This window comes from Pinus tabuliformis, chromosome 8, assembly GCF_031772625.1.
Source record: "Pinus tabuliformis cultivar Carrire ecotype Pingquan chromosome 8, CPIR1, whole genome shotgun sequence".
Lineage (NCBI taxonomy): Eukaryota > Viridiplantae > Streptophyta > Pinopsida > Pinales > Pinaceae > Pinus > Pinus tabuliformis.
In genome coordinates this window covers 1,230,531,938-1,230,551,973 of record NC_142294.1, presented here as the reverse complement: position 1 = coordinate 1,230,551,973, position 20,036 = coordinate 1,230,531,938, and the positions used below count along the sequence as shown (strand labels likewise).

Below are 20,036 nucleotides of genomic sequence, written 5' to 3'. Positions count from 1 at the left end.
GGATTCCTTATGTGAGTGGATTAGGATTACTTCTTTCTTATAGTTTAATTGCATGAAGACAAGTTTGAAGCATTAATAAAATTGGAGAGTTGATGTGTGAAAAAAGTGTTGTCTGCTCTAGTTGGACATTTTTCAACTCTGTTAATGTCCTCTCTTTTCATTTCAAATTTCTAAATGGAACTTCGCATATCAGAAAATCCTCTACTATCATCGTGGTCAACTGAGTCAACAATCCAATGGAATCTAGAAAACATTTCAATGACTTGCAATCCCAGATTTTAAATTCCTTAAAGTTCTTTAGCTCTCTGAGAAAAGACCGAAATGTTTCTAGCAAAGGTTTTCCTAATCTCAGAATTTCCAAATGGATTAGGTCTCCAACTATACTTGGTAATTTTTTAAAATGTGTACCCTCCAAATATAATCCTTCCAGGAACTGTTGACACACTATTTGAGGAGGCAATACTTCAATTTCCTTATTTGAGCAAAGATTTGTGTTTTCAAGCATGCTAATATTTTCTAGTGTTTCATTGAAGATTTTCAAATTAGACCCATGCATACAAATTAAGGTTTTAAAGCCTTATTAAATTAGCCAGGCACTCCAGTTCGCTAGAGCCAGATAGATCGATCTGTTGGAGATTTCTTAAATGACCAAGTGAATCAGGCAGTGAATTCAATTTTGACCATCATAAGGCCTTTAATGACCTTAGATTGCAAAATTCTTCAGGCAATGTTTCAACATTATTCTCACCTTTTAAATACAAGCTTTTTGAAACACAGAGCACTCATTTTTTAGTAGGCACTTGTGTTCTCGTTGTCACTAGGGAAGCATGCATTGCCTACCTACATGTGTCAAAAAGTATTTAGCTTTTTCGAACACAGCCTTTGTCAAACATGTTTCATTGGCAGGAACTTGCTGCTTCATATCCTCCCTTACTTTCACTCTTGTTCTCATTAAAGATAGTGTTTTCTCTATTATTTTTAAAGAGAGGCTAATAAAGTTAGTCATTGATTATAATTAATTTTATATTAGTTAATTTTTCCATATTCAAATGTTAAAGTTTTTTGCAATTTGAAATGAAATTTGGATATATGAAGTTAATTAGTTAATTTTTCCATATTCACATATTCATGTCTTAAAGTTGTTTTCAATTTGGAATGAAATCTAGATATATGAATTCGTTTTTCAATTATTTACTGGGAAAAAAACTTCTACTATTTTATGTGTCAATACTAAATGACACACACTAGAAAATATTCTTTTATAGTCATTGTCATGCTAAGGTGAAAGATTTTACAACCTTATATTTACTTTTATAAAAAATAGATCCAACATCCCAATAAACTTACAAAGAAACAATGACATTGTTGAATAAAACATGTCTGCTAACTATGTTTATAAGCTTGTCAGTTTAGATTTGGGATTTGAGTTAACAATTTTCTTTATCCCTAAACATTTATGGAACAAATCATTTATATAATATAAAAATTTCTTGTAGCTTAACGAATATGAGTTTAAAGTTGCTTTCTAATTTTAATAAGTATATATTGTTGGGAATATATTATCACAAAGTAATAAGACTGACATTCAAATAAAATAGAAAGTAACATAATGTAAAAGGATACACCACTATAATGTGGTTGATATAATATGAGTTACTTCCAAGAAATTTGAGAGACCTTTTTATTTCATATATTAGCTAAATGAGGGATATCACCTACCAAATAAATTAGAAAGTAACATAATATAAAACGAGACACCATTATAATGTGGTTGATATTATATGAGCTACTTCCAAGAAATTTGAGAGACCTTTTAATTTCCTATAGCTAAATGAGGGATATCACCTACCATATTTAGTGTAACCCACTCTTCTCATTTGTACAGTCTCTCTCATAATAAGTAAGACTATGTTATATTGAAATATTATATTCCTTTTAAATATTTTATCACATGAAATCCAATGAAACAATATTACAGGATATAAAAAAACATGGTTTTCCAATATCGTGGCCTAAAAAAAACTCATTTACCTAAAATATATTTGAATATTTTACTGAGTCAATTTTAACATAACAATCCCTGTTTCACACTTGACTTGGGGAAAGTCTTTGGATCTAAGTCCCTTACAAACAAAGGTATCCAAAAAACCTACAAGGACTCCTATCATTCTATATTTTATAAAGTGTATGCATGCCTAATTAGGTCATATAGTGATATTTCATTTACATGCAAAAAAAAACGCCTAATTGTAGAATGACTACAACATCTCCACTGCTATGGAACCTATTGAACTATGCTACAAAATTCTAGCTAGAGTGTATTTTTTCTAACTTGAATTTTCCATCTTCTAAAACTGATTATTTGAATTGGATATATTTTTACTTATAATTGAAGGTTGAGTTCTTTGAAATATGAATGGAATTCTAGTTATCATTTTAAAACCTATTAGTCTCATGCTTCTTTCTCAATTTCTTCATAGACGTTTATAACCAAATCATCTCTTTACTAACCTCTATAGCAATAGCATACTCTCCTTCCCTCATTGAAAGCGCAATAATATTTCCCAATTTTGAAATCCAACTTACTATTGTTTTGTCTAAAGTAAAAACAAACCTTTTGGTGCTCCTTAGACAATATGTATCACCTACCATATCTTAATCAACATATCCATGTAAAACAACATTTGAACCTCCAAAATATAATTCTTGAGTTATACCTTTCAAATACCTAAGAATCCACTTTACTACCCATCAATTCTTTTTACCCATATCATGCATGTACTTTCTCACAACTCCCATTACATGTGCAATATCTAGCCTTGTGCACACCATTGCATACATCAAACTACCAGCTACCAATGAATACATAATCTTAGACTTGTATACTATCTCCTTATATTTTTTGGGATACATCTCCTTAGTTAGTTTGAAATTACTCGCTAAAGGTATACCAATTGGTTTTGCATCTTGCATTTTAAACCTTTTAAACACCTTTATGTACTCACCCTAGACAATGTCAATTTATGATTTTTCTTGTCTCTTCTACCCTCCTGCCAAGGATTTGAGAACCCAAATCCTTCATCACAAATGAATTAACTAATTTTCTTTTGAGTACATTTATATCCTACATGTTAAACCCTGCAACAAGCATATCATCTACATATAATAACAAGATAATAAATTATGATTATCTAGTCTCTTAAAATAAGCACAATGGTCACAATGACATATATTATAATTTATTTTTTATAAACCTATTGAATTTCAAATACCACTACCTTCGATTTTATTTTAGGCCATACAATCTCTTCGTCAACCTAAATATCAATTTCTCCTTCATTTTAACCTAATACCCTTGTGGCTATTACATATAAATACCTTCCTCCAAATCTAAGTGGAGAAAAGTTGTATTTTTATCTAATTGGTCAAATATAAAAAATTTCTATTGCCACCATAATTAAATTAGTTCTATGTGAAGTCATTTTACAATAAAGGAAATTATTTTTGTAAAATAAATACATTTATTTTAAGTAAATCATTTCACCATTGACCTTATTGTTAACTTTTACATTGTTATATGTTATTTAAAATTACTTTAGTCAAATTCAATTATTCAATTAGAAATCTTTCAATGGGAATTAATTATTTTCATTAATCAATAATAACTAAAAATAGAACAATAATGCTATGACAATAGGAGAAAATCAACACATCAACAAGAGGCACCAGATTTTGTCAATGATTAGGGGAAAACCCTACAGAGGGGAAAACCCATTGTAATTATTATTTTATTAGATTGTCATAAAATGTTCAGCAAAGAGTACAATGAGCCAATACAAAACTATCCAGTAAAATCAATCAAACAATACCCAGAAATATGATCCCAGCAACAATATTGATTGGAGTTAACTTTCTCAATCTGCGATCAATTGCGGTCACCTGTAAAAATGAAACCTCAAGTCCCAACCACATGGAGGGAGAGTCATGTGTGCAGACGAAGATTTCCAGTCACATAAATAGGCATGTGTGCATGTAGTTGTAGCCAAAAAAATCATGTCTCAACCCTATGGCTGGAACCCAAAAACTCTAATCACATATGCAAGCTTTAGACCCTACAATTTTGGACTTGTATGAACCAATATTTGCGAACTCACTTCAAACCTCTACAGACCAATCCAAAGAAGAGAGAAGAAGAAGATGCTTGATCATGATGTCCAAATGAGGTTCACTAGACTTGTATTTAAAGGCTTCCAAGGGTGTCCAATTTTCTTTTAGGGTCGACCTGATCAAATGTGACATTATGGGCTTCACTTCAAAAATACACTTTCCCTTGTCCAAATCCAGTGCTTCAAAGGTAAAAATTGGTCCTTTCAGAGAGAGGAATCTAGTCCCATGATTGGAATTTGTCACTAATCTACCAAATTAACATTTTTCTTATATCTTTCCTTTCTCCATTCTCCCTCATATTTAATTATGTATACTCATTTATTTTATAGGTTTCTTCTTCCATAAGGAAGCTTTTCCAACTCCAAAGCTTTGTTTTTCAATAAGGATATCATTTCTTCCTCCAATGCTTTATTTCATTTTCTATTTTTATTAACGTTACAAGCACCCTAAAAGTGATCAATTTCACCCCACTAGTTAATAAAATATAATTTGAGGGAGGAGACTTCTATGAAGACTTGTGGGGCCTTATAGCCCCATGGACCAATCATGGTAGTATATTTATAAATTAGAATTCTTGTAAAGTTTGTTGTACATTTATTTCTTTCTTTTTTCCCATTAGGAAAAAGTCGTAATTTCTATTAAAAGGGAGAAATTACATTTTGCATATGCATATTGCATATTCATATGTGGCCATTGACCATCCTGAGTTCAGCAAAAAAAATAACTTGAGTGTTCTGGATCTCCTCGCAGGGAGTCTGTATGTTATATATACAAAATTTTAAATATCAAAGTCTAGCTCCACGCAGGGAGTACTGTAATAGTCATGATGAACTGTAACAAAAAGGAACCATATCACAAAAAGAGATAGCCATTTCCATATCTATAGTTATGGATGGGTCGGTGACCCATTCCTATTATGATCTATGAAGGGCAGGTGATAATATTGATGGAAGGTTCCATCAATCTTCTCTTGTATCATCCATTGTTCTAGATGGATGTGCGCTGCTTCTTTTGACAGTTGGTCCGCTTCTTCATTCTGCTCCCTGTAGATATGACGACACTCAAAAGATTCAAAAGAAGTGATCAGTCTTTTGGCTTCATCAAGGATATTTCTCAAAGAGTAAGTATAACAATGTGATGCAGAATTTATCCAATTGCAAACAATCTGGGAGTCGCCAAATAGTTGGAGATGTCTGCACTGTTTTTGTATAGCAAAATATATGATGTGTTTGGCAGTGCTGAGCTCAGAGAAATTATTGGTGCCATTTTGGTATTTGATCTGTATCTTAAAGCAGTGGGATTCATTCAAATAAAGGACAGCACCCCCGCCACATCTAGTATCCTGGGCAGAGCCGTCGAAGAAGGCCCAAGGCTTGGTTCTGTCTATGGTGAGGGGGGTGATAGTGCGGGTAGGAATGCTCCTCACAGACGTAGGCAGAAGGTTGAAGTCAGCAATAGTGTGACTCAAGATGGAAGGCCAATTAGGGGGCCTGTTATTAAAGATGATGTGATTACGGGCAATCCAAATGGCCCAACAGACGAGCAGGAATAAGTTAATGAGTCTGTCTGCGTGGTCTTTAATCCAATTGCTCCAAGCTTCCTTGCTGTTAGATCCATGCCAATCCTTGAGGTCAGGTATATGAGCAGAAATGTTGTGCCAGAATGTTCGTATGACAGAGCAGTGGATGAATAGATGATCAGTGCTCTCCTCTTCACAACAGCAGAGATGGCATCTGAAAGGGCCGTGGAAGGATCTCTTCAAGAGGTTTACTCCTGTGGGGACCTTGTCGAAAATGATATTCCACATGAGCAAACGACAATGAGGTGCGGCCTGCAATTTCCAGATCCTGTTCCATTGAGGATTGATGTCCGGGGGCTTATAAGGTTCCATAAGCTTCAGATATCCCTCCTTTGGAGTATAACATCCATGTTTAGCGATGGCCCATATGAGTTCGTCGGGCCCTTCAGATAGTCTGATGTTGGCTTGAGTGAGGGCCTCAGTAAATGCGCTCCATTCAGGCTGCCACTGTTCTGGGATGTCCAAGGTTGCGGATGTGAACCAGGCCTGTTGTAGGAATGTAGAGTTTGCATTGTCCCCTATATGATTGATGTGAGTTATCCCCCTGTCATGAAGGTGTCTGATGAGATCATCCGAGAGCCTGTGTAGGTTGCCGCATCCTACCCAGGGGTCAATGCCAATCCTCACGTCCTGTCCACTCTTAATGCGCCAAGTGATGCCTTCCCTGAGAAGCGGGAGGGAGAGTAATATAGCCTTCCAAATATTTGAGATATTGGGACCTGGGTTGTGATGTCGACGGAACCAGTCCATGAGATGGGAGGGTCTGATATATTTTGCTTGTGCCACTCGTGACCAGAGGCTGTCTGTAGTCAGGAGTAGCCAGCCTAGTTTGGCAGCTAGGGCCTTAGCAAACAGATCAAGTCGCTTGATACCCCATCCACCCCATCTCTTAAGTCTGGCAATGGTGTCCCATTTTACCCAGGCGAAGATTCTCCCAGGTTGTTGTCCTTTCCATAAGAATCTAGAGCATATGATCTGTATTCTGTTTAGGACTCCTCGGGGTATCCAAGCCAGTGTCATCTAGTATACAGGCGTGGCTTTGATGACAACTTTAATGAGAGTGAGGCGCCCGACTCTAGAGAGGTATCTATGATACCAGATATGGAGTCTTTTCTCCACCTTGGCAAGGAGCCAAGTCCAATCTGCTATTTTGTAGCCAAGGGGTTTCAGCCTGTACCCCAAGTACTTGGAGAGCTGTGGTGTCACTCAATCCTCCATTGAGGAAAATGAGAATGTCATCCACAAACAGTAAGTGTGTGAGGTGAAAATTATTGGATATGCAAATACCCGAGAGCTGATGTTTGTCCTTAGCTGTTGTGATAAGTCTGCTCAGGTCTTCCATGATTAGTAGGAATAGAAGAGGAGAGAGGGGGCAGCCCTGTCTGAGACCTCTTTCCGAGGTGAAGAAGGGAGTGGCCTCGCCATTAAGAAGAACAATGTAGGCAACCTCAGAAATGCAACACATGACCCATTTAATGAAAGTATAGGGAAATCTGAGGTGAGTCAAGAGTAGTCTGATGTATAACCAGTTTACTCTATCAAAAGCTTTAGTGAGGTCGACTTTGAGGATCATGCCTTTTTGCTTTTTAATGTGGAGGGTGTGGAGGAGTTCCTGTGCAATGGCAATGGCTTCATGAATCTGACGATGGTCAAGAAAGGCAAATTGTTCAGATGAGATGTGGCGGGATAATATAGGCTTCAGTCGGTTGGCTATAATCTTTGCAATAATCTTGTAGAGACAATTGCAAAGCGAGATGGGCCTGAAGTCATTGAAAGATACAGGCTGATCAGATTTGGGGATAAGGGCGATGAAGGTGGATTTGATGGCCATGGAGATCCTGCCCGATTGTCTGCAGAGTTCAATGACTTTCAATAGGTCATCTGCCAGTATGTCGAAGAAGGCAATATAGAATTCAATGGTCCAGCCATCAGGTCCTGGACTTTTATCCTTTTTGAACCATTTGATAGTTGCTTCCAGCTCTGCCAAAGTCACCTCCTTAGTGAGATCATCATGTTCCTCTGGATCAACGAATCTGGGGAAATGCTCAGCCACTCTCATGATTTCAAGAATGTTAGATTCGCGGGGGGCTTTATAGATGCTTCTGAAGTGGTCTGATGCGAGCTTAGATAGATGCCTCTGTGTAGTGACCACATGATCCTGTTCGTCTTTTAGTTCCCAAATGGTATTGATAGCCTTTCTCCCATTGGCGAATCTATGATAGAAACGAGTGTTGTCATCCCCTTCAGCGAGCCAAATGGCTCGGCTGCGAAGTCTCCAGCTTTCCTCCCTGTCCTTCAGGATCTGGGATCTCTTTACAATATGAGACATGTAAAGGTCTTTCCTTTCCTGAGTGGGAAAGATACCACCATCCTCCTCTTCATGAGCAGCAATGAAGTCCTCAGCCTCCCGCAAAGATTGATCATCACGGAGTCTCTTTTGGTGTGCCTAGGCCTTAGAGATCCTTTTAAGCTCCGATAATTTCCTGATGAAGCCCTCAATGAAATGTTCCTCCTCTTCTATGGGGCGGCTCTACCAGTACTCTGTGACCATCTGAATATAGGATGGGTCTTTTAACCAGGAGGAGTTAAATTTGAAGGGGCTTTTTACTTTATTATGAATATCAGAGAATTCGAGATAAATAGGTCTGTGGTCGGATATGCCCCCAGATCCCACCCATTGCCTTATACGAGCAATCCTGTTGTGGAGGGGTTCTTTAATAAGAAATCTATCAAGCCTCCTGGCCAGACTCTGATCACCACTCCTGTTGTTTGACCATGTGTGTTGCAGTTTAGTCATGGGGGTGTCGATCCAGTGGTGTTCCTCCAGCAGGGTGGATACGGTATCTGAGAAAGGGTCAGTCCTGGCAACATGCCCCCATGATTCGCAGAAGCCCAATGTGAAGTTCAAATCCCCTCCCAGGATGATATTATCCTGTTGAAAGAGAGAAGAGGACAAGAGAGAATGCCAGTAGGCCTCTCTGTCAGAGTATGGGCCATATACATTGATGAGCCTAAGGATAGTTTCCATAGACTGAACATAGGCATCGATGCCAATGAATCCTCTGCCACCCCATGTGTTTATAATTCTCAACGCTCTGTTATTGATACCAATTGCCAGACCCCCGGATCTCCCTGATGCATCTATAGCGTGGAAGGTCCAGTTAGGTAACCAGGCCTCGAGGGATGATATAAGGGAGTCTGCATTACAAAGCGTTTCTTGCAGAAAGATGATGTCCAATAGAGAGAGGGAGAGAAGTCTCCGAAGGGCTAGTTTTTTGGGTGTACTAGCAAACCCCCTGCAATTGAAGGATATGATCTTCATGTCGGATGTGTGGCAGGGCTTTTTTCTCTAAGGGCCCTGAAGATGGTCTGTTGTCGACCAAGTGCGACTTCGGCATCAGCCGCATGTCTGGCTTTTGAAAGAAGGGATGGTCGTCCTCGCGAGAGCTTCTGGAGAGAAGGCGGTGGGTCGAGAACCAACCCAATAGCGCCAGAACCAATCCCTCTAGTCCGGGGGCGGAGAGAGTACCGAGGGGGTGCCGGGGAAATGGGCTCTGGTAGCTGATCGGTCGCCAGCGGGGGGAGAGATGGAGGACAAGGCGGTTCACAGAGAGAGGGGGAGGGGATGGGACAATTGAGAGAGGAGGAAGGAAAGGGCACTCGGGGGGAGGGGAAGGAAGGTACCGATGCGGGGGGAGAAGAGGGTACAACCCGATGCATAGAGACAGATGCAGCCAGATCATGCAAAGAAGAGAGTAAATTAGAAGTGGAGACAGCTGACATACCCGGTGTATCGTCGCCCGCCGGATCAGAGACATCTGGGACGGGAGCAGGCGATGCACGGGTGGGAGCTTCCGCCAGTGATGCAGTCGGTAAGGGAGGATCAGCTTCAGCTTGTACTGGAGTCCCCGCGGGCACCGCAGTCTGAGGTTGACCAGGAGGTGAGAAGGGTCGATCCTGTGTCGCATCCTGTGCTGGTGTCGGCCCTTTTCTCAGAAGTGGGCAGTCCCGATAGAGGTGACCAACCTTATGACAACGGCGGCATCTGTAAGGGATCCCTTCATAGTCTATGATCTGTTTCCTGGAGAAGTCCCTCCACTGGATAGTGATATATTCTTGTAGACCCCCCCTGGTATCCAGATTGATGAGAAGCCGCGCATATGCCATCATGCCAGTGTGAAGATATGATTTATCATAATCCATGTAGACCCCAATTGCATTGCCAATTCTGCGAAAGATATCTTCGGACCAAAATTGCAGGGGAAGACCCGGGAGTCTGATCCAAACAGGGCCGATTCTGATCTGTTCCGTGGCCGGATCGAACATGGGAGTCCAGCGTTTCAGAAGTACCAGAGAATGTTCAAAGTGCCAGAAAGAGGAAAGTACCCAATTTGTGTGATCGGCACGAGCGAAGCGCAATGCAAACCATCCCCTCACAAAGGTTTGCACGAAGGGTATGTCGACCAAGTGTTGTCCCCAAACTTCTGTAGCCCAAGCCTTTAATCGTGCAGCCGAGTAATTTCGTCCTCTGATGCGACCCACCAGAACCCTATCAGCAAATTCCATGATGTCTCCCCACTGGATGTCCTCTTCGAGTCGGAGGAATATGTCTTCCTCCCTGGATCTGAAGCAACGGTACTTTTTACCTGGTCCAGTTCTCGGTGGAGGAGGCAGAGGGGGGGAGGGAGCAGGGGAGGAGACGATGCCATGTGAAGGGTTTGTGATAGGTGCGAGGGAAGGGGGTAAGGTACCAGAGACGGGGAGAGGATCCGAGAGAGGAGGAATATCAGTGAAACAACCCAAGTGTGAGTTGGCGACGGGGGGAGCGGGAGTCGAAAACGGAGTGGAAGTGTAGGGCCATTGATACGCTGCAGAATGAGAAGAACTAGGGTTAGGGTTTAGGCACCCAGCGACAAACCCCAGGGAGGCCGGCGATAAGGGAGGAGTAGACAATGCAGGCCAAGTGGGGGGAATATCCGGGAGAATAACAGGAGGATGTTGCGGGGAGTCACCGGCAGAGTAAGCAGCAAAATCGACCGGAGGTTCCGGGAGATTCATACCTTGTGAGCTGGAGGAGGGAGTACGCCAGATGGAGACGCCGTTCAAAGGATCTTCGGTGTAGTCGACAGCCTCAAGTTCCTCCATATTGCCAGCTAGCGGAGCCCTCGAAACGGCGAGAACCTTGGAGCACAGGTAACCAAGGTGTGATGCGGGAATCGATAGCGAGGCGTAACGGCGGGGAGGGCAAACAAACGGAAGGTAAACAGGTCGATGCGAAGACGGTAACTGCAGAGCGTCAGATAGTGGGTAGACTCTTAGCCGCGGCGAGGACGTAGGTGCGGGAACCGGGAGAGGTAACCGGGTACGGGCGCGGTGAGCTGCAGACTAGGGATACGTCCGAAACCAAAACCCTAACCAAAACCGCCTCACGCTGCAGACTCCATCTCCGCCAGGTTTACATTTTTTCTTGATTGTTAGGACCACATTTATTTCTTGTTGTTATTCATCATTTTCCATTTATTGTTTAGATTGTACTTGAATATGTTGACCATTTTCTTTGGTGGAATATCTATTTGTTAAACAAATTTCTTGACTTCCATATTTCCTAGACTTCTTAGACATATATAACTCACTAAATATGAAATACATGCTTTTAATAATTTTATGTTTAACTAAATGTCATAATCCACTCACTAAGCTCACAATCCACATATTCTAGAAAAATGCATTTCGTAGATTTATCATCTAGCTTATATGCTCTTTGGGATTGCACCATTGATTTTTATCACACGGTAATGTTTAGTTTATGGTTGAAAGAATGTCTATAATTATGTGTGGACTTATGATTATGTATAGTAGTTATATGTTTTATTTATATATAATAATAATATTATTATTACTTTCTTTTGAATATTTATTTATTTTATTTTTTAGTAAAATTATTGAAAAAAATGAATTTTCACACTAAAGAAAATAATATTAAAAAAAATCTTTAAAAATAATTAATAATTAGAAAATAAAATATTGAAATTAATAAAAAAGACATTTTAAAAAAATATAATAAAAATAAAAGAGGGAATATGCAGTGAAAGGAAAAAATGAATAAATGGCCTAAAGTGCATTTCTATAATGCAAAGGGAAGATATCCAATTTGGTAAAGCTCCCCATTATAAAGTAAAATAAATTGAAGTAATATAAATCAAAAGCATTATATAGTTAAAGCAAAAAGAGAAATTTTGATATAATGGGAAGAAATGAGGAAAAAAAAGAGCCAAACAGATTCTTTTGATTCTTTTGATATAATGAGAAGAAATGAGGAAAAAAGAGTCAAACAAATATAATTGTGTTTTGGGTATTACTCGGATATTAACTTTTGATTGGATTTTAACTATTACACCACAATACTTACTTAATTTTATGGTTGGAAAAATGTTTATGGTTCCATATAAATCAAATTTTATATATGTTTTTCTCATTTTCTTTTGAAATTTTATCTTTCTATTTTAATATTATAAAATATTGTAAAAAAATAAAATTATATATATATAAAATATTAAAATTATGGAAACGAGACTTAGCACAAAGAACTAGGAGGGAATATGTATTAAGCACATGAATGAATAAATAGCATAAAGTGCATTTCTATAATGCAAGGGGAAAATATCTAATCTGGTAAATCTCCCAATTATAAAGTAAAATAAATTGAAGTAATATAAATCAAAAGTATTATATAAAAAAAGAATTTTTTTTGATATAATGGAAAGAAATGAGGAAAAAAGAGTCAAATAATTTTTTTATATAATGAGAAAAAAATGAGGAAAAAAGAACCAAACAGATATAATTGTAATTGTTCACTTGGTTATAATCGACTGAAGATTGGAGGATTTGGAATTCAATCTGTCGAAAATGAACAATTTTACAGAAGCTTATCTCAACGAGACAAACAATCTCGATGGGACCAATTATACTAATTGGAAAATCAAGCTATAGACGTTGCTTGAGGGATCGAGCGCATGGTCGATCGTTAGCGACGATGAGCAGAAGCTGACCATTTCGGTAGGTGGTATGACAACACTAATACAGGATTGGGATAAGAGGGAGAATAAGATGAAAGTCTTAATGAATATGTCTGTTAAAGACAAAATTATCCCACATATTAGAGATTGTAAATCGTCCAATGAGATATGGACTACACTCAACAACTTTTACCAAACACGGAACACCAATCGCATTTTTTCGCTCAAAGGAAAGTTGTTTTGCATGAGGATGGAGGAGAATGAATCTATTATTGGATTCATTGCATGGGTCAAGGACCTGAAGGATAGATTGGGTGACATTGGGGAGAAGGTGTCTGATTCAGATCTTGTCACAATTACATTGAATGGGATGACGGATGAATATCATATGTTCATCACAGGCTTGTCTGCAAGAGATAAACCATTGCATTTGAATAATTAACAGGAATCTTGATACAGGGAGAAGAGCGGGGAAAATTTTGAGACCACAGAGTGTCGATCTTGCTCTAATGGTGAATAAGAAGCCATACAAAGAGAAACAACCACAGGGATAGAAAAGCAGTGGCTCCAAGTTACGGTGGTAACAAATATGACATTAAATGTTTTTACTGTGGGAAAATCAGTCACTTAGCTAAGTTTTGTTTTAAGAGACAGACAGATGAGGCTAGAAATAAACAGAGAAAGTGCACGGGGCACTTTACCAATGAAGGTCACAGTCATGATATTCAATTATTTATAGCTGGTTATTCTCGTTCAGCTCTTGAGGAGGATGAGGCTGAAACATGGTTCATAGATTCAAGCGCATCATCACATATGACAGGTAATAGACGTTGGTGTTGGTACCATTCCTTGACCTCCTTTTTCCTCTTGAAACACATCGTTTGCCTACCCTTTCTCCTTCATACATCTCTTAGACCCCTTGAAATTGATTAGTTAACAGTATTATAGTTGTTAAATACATTAGAATTGATTTATGAGTTTTATGTTAAAGAAGTAGGGATTTTTGATAAAAAGACTACAGGAAGTTGCAACATCCTGTAATTGGTTTATTGTTTGACATATTGCATGATAGCTAAGCGAGAGCAAACGGTAGGGATGAAAAATAGAATGTACAAGCATGGACGAACACCTATCCTCTAGCAGAACCAACACTCTTGAATGCGCGGTCAATGATGGTAAAATCATAGCAACAGCATAGGGTTCTAAATCGATTTAGTTTTGTTCCTTTTTGAAATCGGTTCAGAATGGAAACAACTTAAAAACTATGCCATAGCAAAAGCGGCAACAGCCGCATCATGAATGTACATTCATTCCGAAATGTAAACGTTGAAAAACATATGTAAACACAGTTATGTGTTGTTAGTTAAGTGGTTATCATTGTATCGTTTTGAAAACAGAGCTTTTGAACTTAATACCAAAAACACGGTTGCAGTCACGATTTCATTGTTGCGTTGATTCTATAGTTGCTTGAGCACAGTCCAGTATACCTTTGAAACGCGGACGGGCCCTGCGTGGAACGGGTATACTGTCATTTCATTTCATTTACAACTTCTGAATATTCAATAGTATGCACAGTGATTAGAGTTTAGTTCATGTTTTCGTTGATCTAATTAGAAATTTGTATGAGTAATGTTTATGATGGTAGCTTGAAGGATTCATCGCTGAGATCATTGAATTGTATCCTGTAAGGGATCTGATCTTTCGTTATTTTTAAAAGCATCTTCATGAACTCTGTTTCTCATATATTTGAATTTTAAGTGTGCTTATGATTTTAGTACATTTTAATCTTTCATGAATGATAAACATTGAATGCTGAGTGTTCACTGAACAGGGGTTTTATGCACAGCATCCTCGTAATGGGATTAAAATCTTGGTTTAAGTAATACACAGTGTTTTTAGAATAGGTAGATGAATTGAGTGACCTGAGTGTCTAGGTGATAGGGAGCATACCTCAACCTTCCGTAAAGAAGTTCTGTAACCTGCCATCATGAACACTTAGTTAGGAATCCTTTATGTCTATAGATTGTAGACGCATGCCTCGAAGTTTACTGATCCTGGTCGATAATAAATATAGCCTAATCTAGCACCCTAGATAGGACACTACATTTTGGCGCCGTTGCCGGGGAGGCGTAGTTAAAGGATTTAAAAAGAAAAAAAATTCAATAAACAAAAACGAGCAAAAACATAGATTTAGAAATCATGTTCATTTATGCCTAGATTTAGAGATAGTCAAGGTAGATTCATAAAAACCCCCCATCCAAAAACTAACCTATCATCAGGAGCAGACTCTTTAGGAAATACAAAACCAGCTGAGGAAGTCACCATACAAGCATTAGAGGATAAAAAAAAGTCAGGGCAAAGACTTACTCTCATCGAAAGGCAAACTTTATTAGCACATAAATCGCAGAAGAAACACTTTCCTAGATCCTCTACACAAGGAGAAAGTAGCACAGTGACCGAACAATCTTTCTTTAATATTCTCTTTAAAAAAAGTCACACTGACACAGAGGAACCTATTAAAATGGCTGAGGAAGGAGATGGATCAGTACCAAATCAAGGACGAAGAGATGAAGAAGAGTCAACCTTTAAGTTTCTTATTCATGAACCACAAGAAGATGATGAGATCAAAATGAAAAACATACCTCCATCCGTGCTACCAAAGTTTTATGGTATGGCTTCAGAAGACCCAGACTCATTCTTGTTCGAGTTTGACATTGTATGTCGAACATATGGTTACACAGATGATGCCCATAGGCTTAGACTCTTCCCAACGACATTAAAGGCATCAACCTTAAGATGGTTCATGAGGCTTGGTGAGCATGCGATAATTGATTGGGATGGCATGAGAAGAATATTTCTAAGGAAATATCAACCTTATTGTAGATCCAAAGATTCCAAAGATGATATCTTTAGAATGAGCCAACAAGAGGATGAAACCTTAGAGGAATACTTAGAACGGTTTATCCACAACTTACAAAAATCCAAACACCGAACTATGCCTCTTGATTTGATTCGCACAATATTCTTGAAAGGCATCCGAGAGGAATACATGGATGATCTTAATTTGATGGGCAAAGGTGACATTTCTACCTTACCTTTTGAGGAAATCGCTGAATTATGCGAAAATTATTCAAGGAGCAAAGCTAAAATTGGGAAAAGAACCTTGACATCCAAAGTCACAAAATCTGCTTCAGCAAGTGTCACAAGGGCTGAAATAGGGAATCTGTTAGAAGAGTTTAAAACAGATCTGTTAAGCACCTTAGGGAATCAAATTGACACTCTAAAAGCTAAGAAGAAACAAGAAGATGAAGATCAGATAATGGCTATCTTCTGCCCAAAATGCCAGAAGAAACATGCCTTAAAAGACTGCCCATTAGAAAACATCCAAGTTTGTGCCTTCTGTATTGAACATCATGATATATTTAATTGTCCTAAAGTTAAGGTTTTGCAGAAATGTAATATGGTAGCTAATGTAGAGATGGAAAATGTATATTACATGGGCACAAAGAGACCATGGCAGCCAAGGCCAGCACCTCAAGGTATGTTTCCAAATCAAAATTTTCAATTTCCTGTAAATGATCATATGTATGCTCAGAATTCATGGAATGTACCCATGCCATGCCAGCACCAAAATCACCCACAGCAACAATGGAGACCATCTCAACAATACTCTCAATCATATCATACATATCCTCAATCATACCAACCATATTCGCAACCATATCAACAATATCATCAGCCATACTCATCACATCCTCAACCATATCAGCAGTATCCTCAGCAGCAAGTTGTTTACCAACCTCAACCTACTCAACAAGCACTGCCTGCTCCTCCACCAATAAATCCACCACAACTGCAATTTCCATCTAACTCACAACCTCCTAGACCTACTCAAATTCCTGCTCAAACTGTCCCAAATCCAAATAATAGAGCAGAGAGGCCAGCCTATAATGTAGAAGAGGGAACCTCATATCCCACACTACCCTTACAAAATATCAATTTGAGGTTTGGTAAGGTACTCCACAAAGATTCTCCAATGACTGATAAACAAGAAGAAACACAGAAAATGAAAATGAAATGACAAATCAAAGAAAACCAAACGATGATACCAAAGATAAGCAAATGCAACCATTGTATCCACCTTTTCCAAACCGATTGGTCCAAATGAAACTTCCAATGTCTATACCACAATTTGATGTTTTAGATGAGCTCAAGAATGTCTATATAAAAATTCCGCTACTGCAAGCCATAAAATACATTCCCATATACACTAAAGCAATCAAAGAAATGTGTCTTAAGAAGCCCACTAGGAAAAGGATTGATCCACAAACCATTCATGTTATAGGACATTTAGCTGGCCTTATGACAAATACCATCTCAATGGAAAAGTATGTTGATCCTGGTATCCCCAGAGTTACTACAATCATCAACAACATACAGATTCCAAACACTTTAATAGATCTTGGGGCTGCAATAAATGTCATGACTCTTGAAACCATGAGAACACTCCAGCTCATAAATTTGCAACACACAACGATTGTTCTAGAACTAGCTGATAGGTCTAGAGTGATTCCTGAAGGGATTTTGGAGGACATAATTGTTTCACTAGACTCTTGGGAGTATCCAGTGGACTTCTTAGTTCTTCAACCCAAATCCAATTTAGGAGGGCACCCTATCATCCTTGGTAGACCATGGTTAGCGACTGCTGATGCATTCATAGGATGTCGATCGGGCAACATGATCATTTCAAGAGGGACCGAAAGAAAACAACTCACTCTTTATCCATCGGCATAATCACCAGCAGTAACACACAATTTATGGCTTGATGATAAAATACAATGATAAAGAAGAAGTACAATCTGTTTTTAGCATTGACCAAATCTATGATTTCCAAGAACAAAATAATAATAATTTGGTAGAATTGTTCCTTTCTCAACCTGATATTTCCGAAAATTTGAGAAACGACCAATATCATGCTGCAGATGTACTTTTAGCCCAAAATTTTCAAGAAACATGCACCATTCAATCTTTTCAAACCACATTTCACGATATTTTTCCAGTTCAATCCATCACAAACACACAGAGTCAGATCATAGAGATTAGTCCAGGGAAAACTCTGAACATAGGCAATCACCTAGACTCATCTCAGCAAGAGAAATTGATTCGACTATTGAGAAAATACCAGAAAGCATTTGCTTTGGACTACACCGATATGCATGGGATTCACCCTGACACATGCACTCACCATATTTATACAGATAGTACTATAAAACCAGTGAGGCAACCGCAGAGAAGAATGAACCCCATGCTCCAGGATATTGTCAGAGAAGAATTGCAAAAACTGTTGAGAGTTAATTTTATATATCCTATTTCTGACAGTCAGTGGGTATCCCCATTGGTTATAGTGCCCAAGAAAAATGGTAGGTGGCGCATTTGTGTTGATTATAGACAATTGAACAAAGCAACGCTCAAAGATTATTTCCCACTACCATTTATTGACCAAGTGTTAGACACATTAGCTGGGAAATCATCATTTTCTTTTCTTGATGGTTTCAGTGGCTACAACCAGATCAGGATAGCCTCAGAAGACCAGGACAAAACCACATTCACCTGTCCTTGGGGCACTTATGCTTATAATGTTTTGCCATTTGGACTTTTCAATGCTCCAGCTACATTTCAGAGAGCTGTATTAGCTATTTTCGCTGATTTAGTTCATGATTGTGTTGAAGTTTACATGGATGATTTTTCAGTGTACGGCAATTCATTTGAACATGCATTAGAGAACCTTGAAAGAGTTTTGAAAAGATGTATTGAAGCTAATTTGTCCCTGAGCAATGAAAAGTGCTTTATGATCTTAAACGAAGGGATAGTATTAGGCCACTATATTTCTTTTCAAGGCATCAAAGTTGACCCAGCAAAAATCCAGATCATTGTTGATTTGCCAATTCCAAAGAATCAAAGAGAGGTAAGAAGTTTCCTTGGGTATGCGAGCTATTACAGAAGGTTTATTGAACATTTTAGTAAAATAGCTTTACCTTTGTTTAAGCTTCTAACAAAAGATGTACTTTTCAACTGGAATGAGAACTGCCAGCAAGCATTTGAAGCACTCAAAAAGAAGTTATCAACCGCACCAGTCTTAAGAGGGCCTAACTGGAGCCTACCATTTCATATCTTTACAGATGCATCTGACACTGCAGTAGGTGCCTCATTAGGCCAAAAAGAGGAATCTTGTAATTATGCCATTTATTTCATTAGCAAAAATCTAACACCTGCAAAATCAAACTACACACTCACAGAAAAGGAAACACTTGCCATCATATATGCTGTGAATAAATTCCGACATTATATAACTGGTTATGAAGTCTTTGTACATACTGACCATTCTGCCATTAGACATTTAATGAATAAACCAATAACTAGTGGCAGAGTTACCAGATGGTTATTATTGTTACAGGAATTTAACATCACAGTGTTAGATAGACCAGGTAAAGAGAATCAGGTGGCAGATTTTCTTTCTAGACTGCAAAATCCAGGTGAGGTTGTTCCGGTTGAAGATTCTTTCCCAGATGAAAATTTATTTGCAATTTCCATAGTGAATCCTTGGTATGCTGACTTGGCCAATTATTTGTCTACAAGAAGGACACCTCCATACTTTACTCCAAAGGAAAAGAAGAGACTAGTCAAACAAAGTGCTCGATACTCATGGATTAATGGCGATTTATTTTACACTGGTTATGATATGATTATTAGACGATGTGTAAGAAATGATGAGATAATTGATATTTTAAAATCTTGCCATGATGAACCGTGTGGTGGGCATTTTGCAGCTAAGCGAACAGCATTCAAAGTTCTTAGTCTTGGATACTACTGGCCATCCATTTTTAAGGATTCCAAGAAGTATGTGAAGAGTTGTGACAGCTGCCAAAGAATGGGCAGGCCAACAGCTACCGATGAGATGCCACTTCAGCCCCAAGTTCACCTAGAGCCATTTGAAAAATGGGCTCTAGAATTTATAGGACCCATTAACCCAACCTCCAATGGCAAGAAGTACATCTTAGTATGTACTGATTATGTCACAAAGTGGGCTGAAGCAAAAGCACTAGTTAGAGCCACCGAACAAACAGTGGTAAACTTCCTTTTTGAAGAGATTTTTGTAAGGTATGGAGTACCAAGGGAAATAGTGACTGATCAAGGTACTCAATTTACTTCAAAGTTAGTGAAGGACATCACAGACAAATACCAAATCAAGCACATAAGAAGTACACCTTACCATC

At 38.5% G+C, this 20,036-nt stretch overlaps 1 protein-coding gene across 1 annotated transcript; it reads right to left on the bottom strand.

The window, feature by feature from the left end:
* Positions 1 to 8,276: 8,276 nt before the first annotated feature.
* On the bottom strand, positions 8,277 to 9,068 carry LOC149239830 (uncharacterized). Its single transcript, XM_089369982.1, has one exon. The coding sequence runs from the start codon at positions 9,066 to 9,068 to the stop codon at positions 8,277 to 8,279; it is 792 nt and encodes a 263-aa protein (XP_089226108.1).
* Between the last annotated feature and the right edge of the window lie 10,968 nt (positions 9,069 to 20,036).

Coding starts and splice junctions, on each gene's coding strand:
- LOC149239830 (XM_089369982.1), bottom strand. CDS start 9,068: ATGAAGATCATATCCTTCAATTGCAGGGGGTTTGCTAGTACACCCAAA.